The sequence below is a fragment of the Girardinichthys multiradiatus genome, chromosome 22 (genome assembly GCF_021462225.1).
Source record: "Girardinichthys multiradiatus isolate DD_20200921_A chromosome 22, DD_fGirMul_XY1, whole genome shotgun sequence".
Lineage (NCBI taxonomy): Eukaryota > Metazoa > Chordata > Actinopteri > Cyprinodontiformes > Goodeidae > Girardinichthys > Girardinichthys multiradiatus.
Window position 1 is genome coordinate 32,079,440 of NC_061814.1, and position 17,513 is coordinate 32,096,952.

Sequence of the window (17,513 nt, forward strand, 5' to 3'; positions counted from 1 at the left end):
ATCAGAGAACATAACTTTGGACCACTCAGCAGCAGCCCAGTCCTTTTTGTCTTTAGCCCAGGCAAGACGCTTCTGATGCCGTCTCTTGTTCCAGAGTGGCTTGACACAAGGAATGCGACAGCTGAAACCCATGTCTTGCATACTGGGCATGGTGGTTCTTGAAGCACTGACTCCAGCTGCAGTCCACTCTTTCTCAATAAATCCCCCACATGTTTTGTTTCACAATCCTCTCCAGGGTGCGGTTGCCACTTTTTTTCTACCACATCTTTTCCTTCCCTTCACCTCTCTATTAATGTGCTTGGACACAGAGCTCTTTGAACAGCCAGCCTCTTAAGCAATGACCTTTTGTGCCTTGCCTAGACTGAGAGACCATTTAAAGGCCTTTGCAGGTGTTTTGAGTTAATTTGATTAGAGTGTGGCATCAGGTGTCTTCAATATTGAACCTTTTCACAATATTCTAATTTTCTGAGATAATGAATTTAGGGTTTTCATTAGTTGTCAGTTATAATCATCAAACTTAAAAGAAATAAACATCTGAAATATATCAGTCTGTGCATAATGAATGAATACAATATACAACTTTCACTTTTTTAATGGAATTACTGAAATAAATCATTTTTTTTCAAGATATTCTAATTTTATGACTAGCACCTGTACTTTCAGCAGATAACAAGAAGGTTGAATGGAGAACATACATTATTTTCTTTTTTTTGTGTAAAGTTGCACAGTATTAGAAAAATATGTATGGCAACACTATTGTTGAAAATTGTAATGAGTAAACTAATTATGATTACCAACATTTCTATTTTTACCCCACATTTTCCTGACTCTTCTTTTTACTGTTACACAATATTCCTACAATTCTCTGTATTCATTAGGATCTCAATAACTTAAAATCCATTAGGTATGGGAATTATGATTGGTATGCAGAGTGTGAATGCATGTCACTTAAAATATAACAAACTACCAAACATTGGGTGCAAGCAGTCCTTTATGTTTGCGAAAATTGCAACTGACAAATGCGATTCAACATATCGTGCAGCTCTACTTCTGAGCTTCCAGCCTCTGTCTGTCATGGTACAGAGATTTGGAAATGTGAGTAGCCTTTTGGAAACATAAGAAGAGATAAGAACCTAAATTCTGTGGGGAATACAGATGAAGCTGCTGTTTTTGTGTCACTAACTATGCTAAATTGCTAATATAAGATGCTAAAGACAGATAAAAATCTCAGCAATCATAACTTCTTTGTTTTAGATAAGTAAAAACCCTGGTGTCACATTGCTTCTGCTCCTAATAAAAATCATTACTGACAAATCAGCAAAATTCAGCAAAATATGCTGTTCTTATATCTTCTATATTATAATTTTTAAAGGGAAAATCTACAGCCATATTCAATAAATTAGAATATTATTAAAAAGTTAATTTATGTCAAATTCACTAAGTGAAACACATTATATAGATTAATAACACACAGGCTGATGTTTTCAAGCCTTTATTTATGTTTATTATAATGATTTTCTGCCTTTCAGCTAATAAAACACAACATTTAAAATAAGAAGATTATATTACTAGAGACCAATAAAGACAGTTTTTAATACAGCAATATGAACCTAATGAAAAATATGTTTAATACCTGCTTAAAGGTTGTTATTTTTAAAAGGTCCTTTAACTGTAACAAATGTGCCTCATTGGAAAGCATATTCTAATTTATTGAATATATCTGTATGTTTCCTGAAATCTGTATCAGCAGCTCAAAGCTTTACAAAAATCAGAAATCTACCACAAAATCTTGAGTGGTGCTTCTTTAATCAACATCTACAAAAACATCAGTATGAATAAAACCTGAGAACAGACTGCATTACATAAATTCAGAAAACATATGTGAATATGTCAAACAAATACTTACTGGGGAGGAAGAGCCAATCTTCTCCATGTACTCAATTTCATAGTCCTGGACTGAGACAGACCAAGAGAAAAAAAACAACCGTTAGACAGAATATAAGAACTGTGTGTAGGTCTGGTCAGATGGGATCAGAGGCTGAGCTCTCCGTTTCATCTACGACCCAGATGGGTTGAGCCAGACAGCCTCTGGGAAGAGGTGGGCCTTCTGGCAGTCATAGGGCAGTAGAGAACTGGGACAGCCCTTTTGTTTTTTTTACTAATAGTAGAAAAGTCAATACACTGCTCTATGAATGGATAAAGTAACTGACTGCTTTACATGAGCACTTATCCAAACAAAGCTTTGAATTTCACTGAATAGCTGTATGAGAGGGGTATCCTTTGATGTTGCACGAACACAAATGCCTGGAGGTGACAAAAAGTCATGGCGAACCTGGATTCTCCTGAGGGAGACTGTTCTCATTTACGAAAGACGTAAGGTCGCAGGGCTGAGGGAAGTCTTGGTGGTCAGTGTTCAAATCCTGGTCCATATCATGGCGGGTCGCCCACTTATGACCGGTGGAGGAGGCCAGCTTCTCCTCGTCTGTGGCGTGATCATCCTGTTGATGGAGGGATGAAGATTCATCTGCAGACGTTGGATCCTGCAAGAAAAAAACAGTGGAGTAAGACTGTCTAAAGTTAGAAGAGACTTGAGACAGCACCAAAAAAAAGAGCAAATTATACACACCTGGGATAAGTCAGACAATGGGGATTTCTTTGGCGATCTCTTGACTCTGAAAGTATTACTGGAAAATAAAAACAATAAACATAATTATTAGGATGCAAGATTTTCCAGGACCCTTAGAGGACAACTCATTGTTAGAACCAGCATCCATGGTCTGACATTTAATATTGTATATTGTTGAAATTTTTCCTGAATCTGGATGGGAAGCATTACTGCATGAGAAATAATACTCACTGTGTTACATTTTACACAAGATGAATAATTAACATGAATAATAACTTAAAATATTAAAAAGCTCCTACAGAATATATACCTTTTAACATAGCTGAGTGGTTAGTGACAAATGTTAATGCACGTTAGCTGGTAAAGGCATATTTGTATTTATTAATTTTTTTTACAATATGAAAAAACAAGTATCAAAATCTAAGGATTTCTGATTAAATAAAACTATTATTATTAACATCATCAAGAGACTTTTAGGGGGGAAAATCTTTAGTATTTCATGACTGGAACAGAAAAAAAATATATATTCTGTACCAGATCAGCATTTTTATTGACAAAAACAATAAGAGTCTTTCTCTGCTCTAATACAAGCATTTGTCACTGCTAGACTTATTTATTAAGAGTCTGCACCTGATTTAAATATATCCTACAGGACACTTATGTCCCTTTTCCACTGGCTCTTTTTAGGCAGTGCGGCTCCGCTCAACTCGGAACGGTACCTGTTGTGTTTCCACTGAAGCCCCGTCTCCAGCCGTCAGTGTAGTTTGCTGTGCTGCTATTAACTACTGTGTGAAACGGTTAGATTAAAGTAAGCTGCGTGAAATGCAAAAAAACAAATAAATAAATAGAAAATAAATGCATAACAAAATAATGTTTGTACTACTGTATGTTCAAGAATGTCTTAAATATTTATATATCTTATATGTCCAACTGGGATAATTATCTGGACCACAGCCCAACCAGAACTTAAAATAAGGCGCAGAGGTTATGATGTGAGGGGGGGTGTGGCAGATAAGGCAGAGAGGAGAGACGCTGCCATCTGGACTGGTAAAGCTCCAAAGGTTGCCTGAAGAAGTTACAATTTTGGGCTTTATAAGAGAGTTTTTGTCTCAGCCATGGCAATAATGAGGACACATACTTTAAAAGCACAAAATCGTGGACTTCTGGTGGCGGTAAAGTTAGTTTTAGGTCGGATATTGGATATTTGTGCCCTGCGGATTCACCGGGGTCTTCGTCCCATTTGATCCGATGAAGGCAGTCCGATTACGGGCAGCTCCGCTCTGCCTGCTCCCTCCTCCTGCAGAATCTGGTTCGCTTAAGGACCATCAATGAATTTCTGAACCAAAGACGCCGTTTCCTGGTAATATTATTTAGTGTGTTTTGGGGGAAATGATTGTGCATCTGAACACCTGATTTTATGCGTGATCAGCTGGTTTAGGATGTTATTAAATACAGCGCCCTGCCTGAGTGGAAGCGGATGTGTCCTTTTTCTTTTCTTTCAGCCTTAAGTCGTGGTCTATAATTTGAAATAGTGGAATTAAATTTTGGCTTAAACCGCTCCAGCCATTGTGGTCCTTAATATTATTGTAGTCACTCTTGAATTTTATTAACCTTTCCCTATACTACCTCTAAGAAAACCTTCTCATTTCTCCTGGTCCCATGGCCAATCAGTGAACAGCAGTCTGTTCACGTGACATGTAGTCCCTACTCAGCCCTGATCGTACCTGCTCAGGAGCAGGGACCAAAAACCTAGGTACTGGTACGGAAAAAACAGTAATGAAAACGCTTGCAAAGTGGAGCAGATCCGGGCTGAATCAAGCCAGTGGAAAAGGGGAACTAGAAGAACTAAAGCAGAGTTGCAATACAAACAAGATTAAAATTTTAAATATATGAATATATTTGTTTGCTGACTTCAGAGATCACAGATTAATTTTTTTTATTTAAAACTTTTTTGTGTGTCTACATATTTTATTTGACTTGATCAGAATATAAGGAAGTGCTTTAGCGCCAAATATTGCAACACTGTATTATTCGAACTCCAGGTGAATTTGTGCTAAACAGACGTACACAAACTTGCCACCCTTTATAATTAAAGGTTGGATTTTTATAAATTGTTCATTCCGATTATTCTACCACAGGTCTTCACATATCTGTATAAATAAAGGCTTTTCAAACAGAACTGAAAACATGTTCCTCCTTTTTGACTTGGTTTAACTTAAAGTTCAAATGCATTAGTTTGATAGTAGGTCCAAAGGATGATGATGTCTCTGTTAATAGGACGGTGAACAACATGTTGCGTTTTTACAAGGAGTCACATGGAATTTAGGGTCGGAAAGGGAGGATGGCTGTGTTGTCCCTCTACTTACAACAGACAACAAAGAGAAGACACACCCCTGGACTTCCTGTGATACATGAGAATACACAAACACAGGTGACAGAGAGACAGACACAGGACACTGGCATAACAAACAAAAACTAGGAGTGTGCACTCTTCCACCAGCCTTTAAGAAGACAATGTAAACTTACGATTTTAAGGGAGTTTTCTTCTTCTTAGCTGGCTTGTTCTGGTTTTGGTCCTCCAGTTCCCCAATGTTGTCATTGTCATTTTCGTTATCATAGTCATTGGATGACATTTCGAAGGAGGGAGACATTGTGGGAGGAGAGCAGGCCATTTTGTTGGAGGATTTAAAAGGGATTGTGGACTCATCAGTGTTGTTTGGGTCAAAGGTATAGGAGGGCCTGGATAATTTGGGGGAGTTGGAGATACTTTTCTTTGTGGAAAATGGATTGAAATTTGGGTCATCCCACTTGTCGGGTTCAATGTTGTACGACACTTTAGGAATAGGGATTTCATCCGTTCTGTTGTGGGTTGCAGAGGGGTTGGTGTCCAGCTGCTCCACCTGTGGTGGAGTTGCTTTTTTCAGCCCCAGCTTTGGTTTCCTCGACAGCATCTTGGCAGGAGGCTTCTTGCCAACTTTCTTAGGCAGAGGAGAGGCCTGCTGTGATGCCTCGCAGCTTTCCTCAGAGTAGTCAAACTCGAGTCTTATTGGCTGACGCTTGGGTAAAATGGGTTGCTCCTCTGGATTAGTGGTCAGCTCTTCCAGTGGGGCGGCGGCAGTATGGTGATGTTGTTTTGCTGCTGGGATAGTGGGACTCGGAGGAGGACTGGATGCAAGGCCACAAACAGGACCCTTACGACCCAGAACAGGAGAACTGGCAATTTTACTACCACCAGTGTTAAAGGGGTTGATGTTCTCAAAGTTGTCTGGATCCCATTTGTATGAGGCACTAGGTGGGATTGGAGAGTTGTCTTTGTCTGTTATGCTCTCTGCAGGAGGGGCTTCCTCCTGGCACAAGGGTAACACTGGGACACCTTTGCTCTCCTCTTGACAGGTCTGATTGGTTTCCTCTAGGAGAGGAGGCGGAGTTTCAACACGGCTCCTCCTGGCTCTTCTGAGAGTGCCTCCAGGGCTTGGGGTTGCAGAGCCAACTTCTGACTCCTCCTGAGTCAGAAGAGGGCTAGCAGTCCGAGGCTTTGCCCGTTTTGTAATTTCTGGGGTGCTGCTAGATGAGGCTGGCTTTGAGCTGTCCGGGTTGGAGTTTTGTCTGAGGAGGGGCTTCTTCTTTACTGAACTGGGGCTGACTTTCTTGGGTCTGCGGAGTTTCCCTTGAGTGTTCTCGGTACCTACACTGAAGGATTCAGAATGTTGACGGAAAGCTTCTGACGCCAATTCTTCTGGCAGACCAGGACTGTCAAGCTCTCCTCCCTGTAGGCTGAGAGAGCGAGTCAGAGTGTGACTCGTCGGCTCTGCAGCGAAAAAGTCGAAGTTGTATGTCCCGCTTGCAGCAATGGGTTTGTTCTCATCAAAGACTATGGATGGGGAGCGAGAAGGTGCAGTGAAGTCGGAAGTAAGATCCCCTTCTGAGTCGTTCAACCCTGCAAAACATTGAAATAAGATTATTCCACAGCTGAAATATGACTCCGCCAGAGCAAAAGACTTCAAGTAACCTTCAAACAGAGAAACTGGGATCATTTCACTAAAGAGAAACTTGGATCATTTCAGTAAATTTTGGTACTTGGGTTAGATGCCTAGATGAAGAAAGCATGTTCAGTTAAAATGCCTAGAAAAAGCATCACACCCCTTTTCCACATTTTGCGACATTTCAGCTACAGATTTCAGTGTTTTGTTAAGATTTTGTGTAACAGACCAAGACAACTGCTCAATTTTAAAGCCAAAGGAAATTATGCATGCTTTTGATTTTTTTTTACAAATAAAAAATTGATTAGTGAGTTCTATATGTTTTCAACCTAATACCCCAACATAAAATCTAGAGCAATTAACCACCTTCATATGTCACCTAATTAGTAGAGTTCACATGTGTGAATCTCAGTGAAAACACAACTGTTCTGTGGAGGCCTCAGCGGTTTGTTAGACAACATTAGTGAACAAATAACATCAAAAAGACTAAGGAACACAGCAGACAGGTCAGAGAAAAATTCAGTTGTTTGAAGCAGAGTTAAGTTATAAAACTATATTCCAAGCTTTGATCAAAAAGCTCTGTTTAATTAATCTAATATATTCTAAAAATTGAAAGAGTACGGCAAAAATGCAAACCAATCAAGACATGTCAGTCCAACTAAACTCACAGGCCAGGAAGAGAGAGCATTAATCAGAGAAACAGCCAAGAGGTGAATGGTAATTCATGAGAAGCTGCAGATTTCTAAAACTCAGGTGGGACAATCTGTTGACAGGACAACCGTTGGTTGTTCACAAATCTGTCTTTTAGGGAAAACAAACATATGAAAGAGGGTGACTAAAATTTTATGTTTTTTCTTAACTGCAAAACACTCTCTTGTAGCAGAAAACTGAAGAGATTATCCACATGATGGCAGCAACATGTTGGTCTATCTCAAAACAATCCCAATAGAATACATTGGAGCGGGCACAACGGTGGCACGGGGATAAAGTGTGCAACCCATGAATGGAGACCTTAGTCCTCGAAGCAAGCTGTCATGGGCCCGTTGACTACACTGCATGTCCTCCCTCTCTCGCCACCTTATTTCAACAAGTTTGTGGTTGTAACTATCAAAAAGTGCCAAGAGCTATGAATACTTTATAGGACTTTGTAGCCAATCATTAAACACACTTTCACCATTTATGACTAATGTTCGTATCACATTTGCCACCTTACGATATAACACATCCGGTTCCAGAGACAATAATTAAATAGCTCAAATCTCATGGATTTTATTATAATTAGTTTTTATTCAGTTATCTTTACAAAAATTGAATTTACTGGTTTAATAGTCTTTGTAAAGAGGGCTGAGATTCATTTGCTTTTGATCCAGTCCTCTGGTGTGAAGTACAATTCAGCTTCAAACCACTAGGTGGTGCAACAATCTTTTCAGTAACAGAACTTGGGGCAAACAAGCTTCCATCTCAAAATCCTCTGCTGTACCTTTATCATCAGATTCCAGCAGCTCTCTTTGGGGTTCAGCAGGAGAAACAGCCTTCACTGGAGTTGTAGATTCAGGAGTTTCAAAAGCGCCATCAGAGTCCGAGCTCCTAAAAGAAAACATAAGTTAAACCAACTGTGAATAAAGCTGTAAAGTCTCCAGAGACCATATCAGATCAAGATTAAGTAAGGGCAGGTTTACTTTCTAGGTAAGCATCCAATGTAAATAAATGAATGATTCATTTATTTAAAGACACCCAGAGCATGAAACTAAATGTTTAGTCAGAAGACAGAACATATTTGCAGGTGCCAGTACATTTACTGCTTTATATTTAAGCCTCTAAATAAATTAGAATATCATTGAAAAACGATGTATTTCAGTTGTTCAGTTAAAGAGGAGGGCAAAGCACAAATGTGATTGCTAAAGAATCGTCCTCTTCACAGAATGATGTTTCCAACCAGATAAACAAGATATTGGGTGGAAAATAAAACATGCTAGCAAAAGATGGAATAACATTGAGGGGGTTGTGAAGCTAACCTCAATCAAGAGTTTTGGGGACAGTCTCCATGCGTGGACTGGGGCTGAAGTTCTGTCAAGCATTTTAATATAAAGTTGAGTAGAAAAAGAATACAGAGTTTTACTGTTTGGACTAAATTACTGGAATAAACTACGTTTTTGGTAATATTATAATTTCCTGAGATGCCCCTGCAATACATATAAAACAGGAGTTATAGGTTTCCCGTATGCTGCAGTGAACAGGTAGCAGCTTTCTGTATGACTTCATCACGAATTCATCATTTATACTTTGTCTAATGCAACAAACAAGGCATTACATCAGTCTGAGTGCAAATACGTTACATAATTGAAGGAAGCAAAAACAGGAGACGTAATTGACATGTGATCCAGATTTGAGTTGGAGTCAGAAATTACAAACTACGGGGCGCGGCGCTGATGGTGTAGGAGTTAAGCGCGCGACCATAAACAGAGGCTACAGTCCTCAAAGCGGCCATCCCGGGTTTGAGTCCCGGACCCGGCGATATTTGCCGGATGTCTCCCTCTCTCTACCCCTCTTTCCTGTCTGCCTTCTGTCAAAAAAAAAAAAAACTAAAGCTCACTAGTGCTGAAAAAATATCTTTAGAAATTACAAGTTACAACACTTGGACTTTGTGGATGTACAGAAAGAGGGAGTTGTTGGCAAAAATATGAGAATATTTGAGCTAGATTTATATTAATGTGTCTCTCTTGCTGAAATTTGGGTAAAGGTAATTATCAGCTGGTCAGTCTCTCATTGGAGTGAGAAAGTGGATCAAGAGAGGCAGCCTATTGAACTGGTATGAGGACACATACAACTGAATATTGTCAGCTATGAGATGTCATGAGAAGATTGAATGAAACCTGCTAAGTATGTAAAATGAAAATAACAATGGACCAAGAACTGGCCCTTGGGGAGATCCTCAGATTGAAGAAGCTTTAACAGAATCCAACTTTTATATAGAAACTCCTCTTTTCAATTAAATTGGAGGCAAACCAGTCCAGATACCGCACAGATGTTCAAGGCTATTGAGTGAAATATTGCTTTACACAGCACCAAGTGCTGCACGGAGGCTGTGAAGACGAGCATAGAACAGTTTCAAGAGCCAGCAAACATTATTTATTATTATATAGCTTTAATCAGGCACCCTCAGTACAATGCTACTATAGACAGTGTTGCGCAGACACGTAATATGGATTCAAAAAGGCAAAATATTAGTTCTTTATATTAAACCAAAAAAATAGCACCCGAGTATTCTTCTGAGTTTGGGTTTAAATGACTTCCAGGCCATTAAATGTTTTTGTTTTCATTTCTTACTGGAACTTATTGCCAGAAATAAATTTTAAAAATTATCTTGCGAAGAGGCATGAGATAACACACCTGAGACACATTTACCCATCACAACACTAACATTTGCAATCACACACCCACATCCACCTCAGGGTATAAAGATATTATGTTTTAGGATATATAGAAGGGGTAAGGTATATTGGAAATCGATGGAAGTTGAGCTCACAGATCCCCCTAACAATGACCCTCCACGTTCCATTTCAGAACATCGATTAATGTCATGCAGCCCAAGCCCATCTCACCTCTGTCTGACTGCCTCCTCGGCAGCCCTCATCATGTTGTCATGACAAGAACCCCACGAGAGACGCTGCAGGAGCCCCAGAGCTGGATCAGAACCAGGGCTGTACCCATCTCCTGCCCCTCCCAGCAGCGTGTCCCAACCCCATCGAGCCCACTGCAGAGGAGACAGAGCCTGCCACGTACTCACTGCCATGGCTACCGGCAGTCTGCACCTCTCTTCACCGCGATGCTATTGGCAAACCAGCAGGCAGGTGCAACACTGCTTCTTCCAAAGATGATGCTCCAAGATTTTTTTCCCCCTTTGTTGTCTAATGTTCAGATTTTCTTGTTTTCGGTCCGTTTACGTTGCATCTCTTTGTCATCAGCCACCATCAGCCTGTTTCCTTTCCACCCAAGTAGGAAATGATGTCTCCCAATCTAAATTGTATTGTGTGCAGAAGCCCACCTCCTCCTGTACTGAATATTTTCTCTCGCTCTCCCGCTTGCTCTACCTCTACCCCCTTCCTCTTGCTTGCTCTCCTTGACTATTTTACTTTAACCACACAGAAAAAAGTCAACTGCCCACTAGCCAATATCAAATTAAATCTGATTAAATCTAAATCATGTCTGACTACATTATGACAATATTCCACAAACCAGTTATTTTTTTTCAACAGACACAATGATTTGCTGTGAAACCTGATCAATCCAACAAATCCACATAAATTTACATCCCAACACTTCCAAAACGCATTGGCATATTGTTAGGGTTCTTTTTCAAAGCCTCAAACCTGAATGAAACAAAGCATATATCAAGAAACTCGTGAACAAACATCTGGCTTTTTACTGCTTATGAATAAACAAGCACATGTTAGGTTAATCTTAACCAGAAACAAGTGATTTGTTGTCTTTTATTTACACTCACAGAGCACTATAATAGGTACAGATTAGACCCTTTCACATTCCAACTTCAAGCCCTTACAAGCCAGAGTATTGGAAAAACAGTATTGTGTATTTCACTGAGACATGGCTGCACGATCATATCCCAGACTCAAGTGTCTCTCTGCCAGGCTTTCTGACCATACAAGCAGACTTCTGAACAAGAGATAGTGTCATCCAGGACATGTTACTGTAAAGTGTCGTCTCTGCACCCCAGATATTTAACATTTATCAGTACGTTTTCGTCCGTATTATTTACCCAGAGGCTTCACCTGTGTTATTTTGGCTACGGCTTATGTTCCACCATCAGCTTGTAACAACACTGCATGTGATGTCATCAGCTCAGTTGTTGCTACGCCACAGACAACTCCCCAATACCTTTGTGGCAATATCTGGTGATTTTAGTCACACCTCACTCTCTGCTACACCCCCAACGTTTCAACAGTTTGTCAGCTGCTCTATTAGAGAAAACAAAACGTTGGATTTGTTTTATGCAAATGTCAAGGACCCAAATAATCTTGTTTTTCTCTGCTCTGAATATAAACCCCTTGTTCAGAGGCAACCTGTAATAAAGAGAACTGTGAGAAGATGGTCACAGAAAGCACAAGAAGCCCTGCAAGGTTGTGCTTTGAGGCTACAGACTGGGATGCACTGTACAGCCACATGGAGAGAAAATCATTGCTATGACTGAGTGTGTGACCAACTATATAAACTTACTCGTACTTGGCGTTTTTTGCTTAATCTTGAGACCGGTTGTGGGGGCCACTTCCTTCTCTCTAGACACCTCCTCCAGCTCCTCTTGTGGAAGCCTGAGACGTTCCCAGGCCAACCAAGAGACATAGTGCCTACAGTGTGACCTAAGCTGGCCCCTAGGCCTCTTCCCAGTGGGACGCGTCTGGTACACATCCTGAGGGAAATCTCCAGGGGGCAACCGAAACAGATGCCACCTCAGCTGACTCCTCTTGATGTGGAGGAACAGTGGCTTTGCTCCGAGCTCCTATCAGATTTCCAAGCTCCTCACCCTATCTCTAGAGGAGTGCCCGGCTCAGAGAGAGTTGTGTAGAGAGAGCTGAGCCTTTCAGTGAAATATTCTACTGGCCTATATCTGTACTGCAGTCACACTGAGAAATATTTACTCTCATACTTTCCACTCACGCAATTTGATGCTTCTTTCTGTCCCTTGACTGAATTGGGTAAAAAGGCTTTTGTTCACTCTGCTCCCTTCTCCTGGAACTTGCTACAGATAACGTTTAAATTGACTGAATTTATCTCATTGAGATCTTACTTCCAAACTAAAGAGTCTTGAGGCTGATTTAAATGGGACATATGCTTTTAAATCCTTCCATTTCACACTTAAGTAATTCAGTTGTGGTCTAGATAAAGTTGAACTGCAATGTTTTGGTATGAATTCCTTGTCATTGTAGCTCCACAGGTCCCTCTTTTACCCCTGTTCCGAGGTGCGTCTGGAAGCGACTCGTTTTGGTGCGGTCTCTCTAAATGCTGTTGAGATATTTCACACCCCGCCCCCCTCCAGGTCAAAGTGTGCTCCACTTTAACTCGTTCGGCCATTTTTGTAGTTTGATAACAGAGATACAAGTATCTAGTGCTGCAGAAGGTAGACAAAAACTCTAAAAACATGCAAAACTGTATTATGTAATAATACTATTTGAGACACGCAGTACGGTTATGTCCTCAAGGAGCTAAAAGCAGCCCACAGCGCTAGCATAAGCAGCAGCGTTATTTGCAGCTTACCGATTTGCTACGTCCGTTGTTTGCATAGACAAAAGGAACTGACCCCTTAATCAGATGGAGTCTTTCAGCAAATCCTTTTTGATACTGGTGGTGGTTGCTGAAGGCACTCGTCCTTGAAGTGGAGAAAATAGGAATTTCCGCTCTGATGTGGGAACATTTCCATGAAAAATTAAATTTAACCAGACATTTTGAAGAGGTTCTGATGCTGGGGGATGGTGTAATGAATTGTGTGGGTTAATACACCCAATAACCGAACTAAACTTATACTCTTTCAGTGTGGGGATTCTTGAGGTTGGACCAGAAAACCGCAGCGAGAAATAAAAAATGGCGGATACACAAAATTGATCAGCCGGAAGTCTATGACCGTATTTAGCTGTTCTGGAGGACATTATAAAAAAATATATATATTGTGACATAACAGTTGTAATAGATGATTGAGAAAAATGAATGAACTGAAAAATATATCCAAAACATAATATAAAGATATATCTGCAACACCTGTAGAGAAAATAAAAATCAATTAATGTAAATAAAAAGTTTCTGCACTCCTACAGACTCCAAGTACACAACAAAATGTTTTTAAGGGCTAAAAAGTGAATTTGGCATATGTCCCCTTTAATAACATTTAGTTGTTTTTTTGTTTTTTTTACTGTGTAACTTTTTGTGTTTTATTTCATGCTGCCTCTTGACCAGGACTCACTCAAAAAATAGATTTTTAATCTCAATAGGACTTTATACTGGTTAAATAAAGGTTAAAACATTTAATTTCTCTTTGCAATTAATAAAGTTTTTTTTTATTGAATTGAATTGAAATTGGAATTCAGAACCACCTACACAGGATGATGTCATTAAATTAATGTGGGCTGGCTTAGAACAGATCAAAGGTGATGTCATACGCTATGTCACAAAGTCTGTCTCTGTGATGCAAGACATGAGCAAACGGAATAAGCTAAATTCCACTGCATTGCATTACAACAAGAATCGAAGTTGGATATACGCAACTGGGTTTAACGAGTCAGAGTGACCGGACTGTCTCGGATTGATTGTTCAAAAACAGCCAAGTAAGAATTGTAGGGACGTTCCATTTTATTATTATTCAAGAATGGCTAAAGCTGCAGGCATCATTTCCACAGGTTGTTGGGAAAGAATACAGCGTACACTGAATGAATCCGTGGTAAGGCCAACAAGACAAGACATTGTAGATGAAAATTACAAAAAGTTTTCTAATAGAGTGCAATGGCAATATAAAATGAAAGAAAGACATTTGATTCGATTAAGCGCAGTGACAGAAGTGGAGAAACAAGAAAAAAAGAAACAATTTGACCAGATTGCTGGAGAAGAGAGGCAGTTCAAAGAACAGGAAAAACATGCTATGATCGAACAGAGCAAATACAAGCTTCTCCAACAAGACAAAGATGTGAAGCCATTTAACAGAATACTCCATGCAGAGATGATAAAGCAAGATAATAAGGTGTTGGCAGAATATCAGGAAAAAAAACGTAAAACTGAACAATTACTTGTAAAACAAAATGGGGAGATGAAGCCTTGGCACAACAACGCTGATGAACGCATAAAACAGGAAGCTCGCCAGCGGGAAAGAAACACGAAGGCTTTCGCTGACGTCTGCATTGAGCACAGTCGTGAAAAGAAGCGGCTTGCACAAAGCAAACGGGAACTTGACCGAGAGGAGAGACAAAATTGTATCCTCCAGGATGCATACCCAAACCAAAAGGAGAGAGAGGAAAGATTGAAATATAAGGAAAGGGAGAAGCAATTTATCCATCAAAATTGTTTAAAGCCCAGACCCTCAAAAACAGAGCAGCTGGCAAAATCTCGCGAGGAGGAGGAGCAATACAGACATATACAGAATGACATTGACTTGGCACAATGTAAATTCAAACAAGATCTGGCTGAGAGAATCAAACAGCCTCAGAGAAAGACAAAAATTGTGTCCGACCAGATGACAGAGATAGAAAAGGAGAAAGCTTTAAGTATAGCTTTGAAAAAGAAAAGAAATCTTGAAATCGCAGCAGATCAGTTAGCCAAAAAGGAACAACAGCAGAAAGAAGAAAAGAAGAAAAAAGATGAAATCAAAAAATTATATTGCGAAGTACTTGATAGCCAAATAAAAAATAAATTGGAGGTGAAAATGACAGAAAATGAGATAAACAAGGAGAGGAGGAGTAAGTTATTTGAGGCAGATAGGTTGTATGAAATTGAAATACAACAAAAGAAGCAAAAGGCACAAGAAAACAACATCCTAGTTTCCGATGCCAACTCCATCATGGCGGCAGAGAGGCGTGCCTGTGAGAATGAGATGAGAAAACAAGAAGCAGAAGAAAAGCAGAGGATAATTCAGAGGGCAGTTAATATTTCGGACCCAGTTAAGCAGTACATACAGTCTGAACTGCACAAGGCTGAAGAGAAGGGACTGGATATACAATTACTCAAAAAACAAATGTTGAAGAACTGTGAGAAGGTTTATAGTTCTCCCAGTTTTCTGGAGCATTTACCCAGGAATGACAATGATCAGATACATCTCACCAAACTCGAACAGGAGGCAAAGTACAGCCGTGTCCTATTGCCAGGAGTGAAAACTCATTTTCTACCACCTTTATCTACTCCTCACAGACCGAAAGGTGCAATCCATGACCTATTAAGAGGAGGAAACAACAATCGGACCCCACTCCCTTCCATTTTGCATAACTAAAACTTCCAACAATTGTGCAATATAAACTATAGCAATAAACAGAGGTCAATTTCCCAATATATCACTCACCAACCACTCCATTTAAAACACACTCATCAATTCTTTTAAAAAGCTAGAATACAGTGCACTCTCGCGCACAAAGGCCCTGTGTTCAAATCCCAGGCGGGGCCTTTCTAAGGGGTGTTTGTATGTTCTCCCAGTGCACGTGTGGGTTCTCTCCGGGTGCTCCGGCTTCCTCACACAGTCCAAAAACATAACAGTTTACTGGTCACATTAAATTACCTTAATCCCAGGGATAGAAACAGGTATAGAAAATGGAAGGATTACACTTTAACATGCAGTTGTCTTTGTTTTTGTTTACTTTGCTGCTTGAGGCTCTTCCTGTTCCTTTGATTGGTAGTTTACTTTTGTCTAATTAATATTTGTTTATATCCTTTTGTTTATGTTTTTCTTTTAGATCTATTTTCTTCCCCAAGTTTGTTATTTAGTTTAGTTCTCTGTTGTTTTCTTATGTTTATTCCTGTCAGGTTTTATTTAGTTGTGTTTGTCACTTAGTATTCTTCTGCTTGTTTACTTTTGCAATTAGGTTTTTCCCATGTCCTTAGATTTAGTTGTTGTTTCCTTCTTGATTTAGTTACCATTTACGTTCGCTCATTTTGGGTTTATTATTTAGTCTAGTTCCTCGTGTCCCTGTCTTCCCAGTTAGTATTTTGATTCCTGTATTTATGCTTATACATTTTCATAGATCTATTTCCCTGAGTGTATTTAGTCTAGTTTCCCCTCTGTGTTCCTCTGCACCTGTAGCCATAGCAACATTATCTCCCTCAGTTCCCTGCATCTGTTCACTTTCAGTTGATTACCAGTATCCCCTTCTCATTGGTTCATACTCCACCTCCCTCTGTATATAAGCTTCTTCATCAGTATTATTCCTCGCTGGTTCCTCTTGTAACTTCCTCTGACTTTACCCTGTGTTGGTTTCCCAACACAGGGTAAAGTCAATTGGCCAATCAAGCCAAGTTGCTAACGACCTCTTTGTTCCTGTTCTGAATCCTGCCAGTAAGTCTTGTTCAGCTATTCATTAAAGAACAACTACCACTTACCGCCGTGCTCCTCGGCTCTGCCTGTGGGCCAACCAACAATCCTGACACCTACAATAACTTAAAATCTGAAAAATGTTATATCTGTTATGATTTGGGGTTGTTTGGTTTTGGGTTTTTTCTTTGTGTTTTTCACAGTTGAAGTTTTGAATTGTTCTTCTGTTTATTATTCTTGTTAGATTTTTGAATTGTGTTTCTGTTTGTTTTCCGGTCATGCTTTAGTTTTTGTATTCATGTTTTGCTAAGTTGTTTTCTTGGATTGGGCTTCTGGTTATGCTTTGGTTTCATGTTTTTCTAGTTTGATTTTTATTTGTTTGTATCCTTGAAGTTCTGTTTTGCCCCTGTCACGTTGTGTTCTCCTGTCAATTAAGTTTATTCGGATCACCTGCACCTAGTTCATCTGTCTCCTTGCTTCACCTGGTTCATATTCCATATATACACACCTGTCCTGTTTATTCCTTGCGGAAAAAGTTTTCTGGATCATGCTCACGTCTAGTCGTCTCAATCATGCTTACGTCTTGTTTTTTTGGATCATGCCAAGCCTGTCTTGCCTGCCCGTTTATTGTTTTGTTCCTTCCTCTTGTTACGAGTGAGTTTTTGTCAATTAAAGCCTTTTTTTTTTCCGTCATGCTTCCTGCTCGTCAGCATTCTGGGGTCCAACGCTACACTACTAATTTTAAGAATGTGGCTGCATTGTTTGACTCATAAATGAAATTAGTAATCAATAATCATATTTGCATTTTAATTTTCTTCTTCAAGACTGCTCATTCTTTCATTTAATTAAAATGAAAAAGAAAGACATTTGAGATTTATTTTTCAAAATGTACCCC

General features: G+C 39.6%; 1 protein-coding gene across 14 annotated transcripts in view; it reads right to left on the bottom strand.

Annotated features, from left to right (window-relative positions):
* The window catches only part of tacc2 (transforming, acidic coiled-coil containing protein 2), a 79,564-nt gene that overhangs the window by 15,501 nt on the left and 46,550 nt on the right, over positions 1-17,513 (bottom strand). For 12 of the 14 annotated variants that reach the window (XM_047352039.1, XM_047352038.1, XM_047352037.1 and 9 more), the window contains 6 exons: positions 8,087-8,193; positions 5,153-6,563; positions 4,993-5,028; positions 2,627-2,684; positions 2,333-2,540; positions 1,907-1,956 (listed from right to left, as the gene is read on the bottom strand). In XM_047352039.1, the coding sequence (XP_047207995.1) occupies positions 1,907-1,956; positions 2,333-2,540; positions 2,627-2,684; positions 4,993-5,028; positions 5,153-6,563; positions 8,087-8,193 (1,870 nt within the window). The remainder of the gene's footprint in view (positions 1-1,906; positions 1,957-2,332; positions 2,541-2,626; positions 2,685-4,992; positions 5,029-5,152; positions 6,564-8,086; positions 8,194-17,513) is intronic. The other 2 variants (XM_047352045.1, XM_047352032.1) reach the window with 1 other exon arrangement.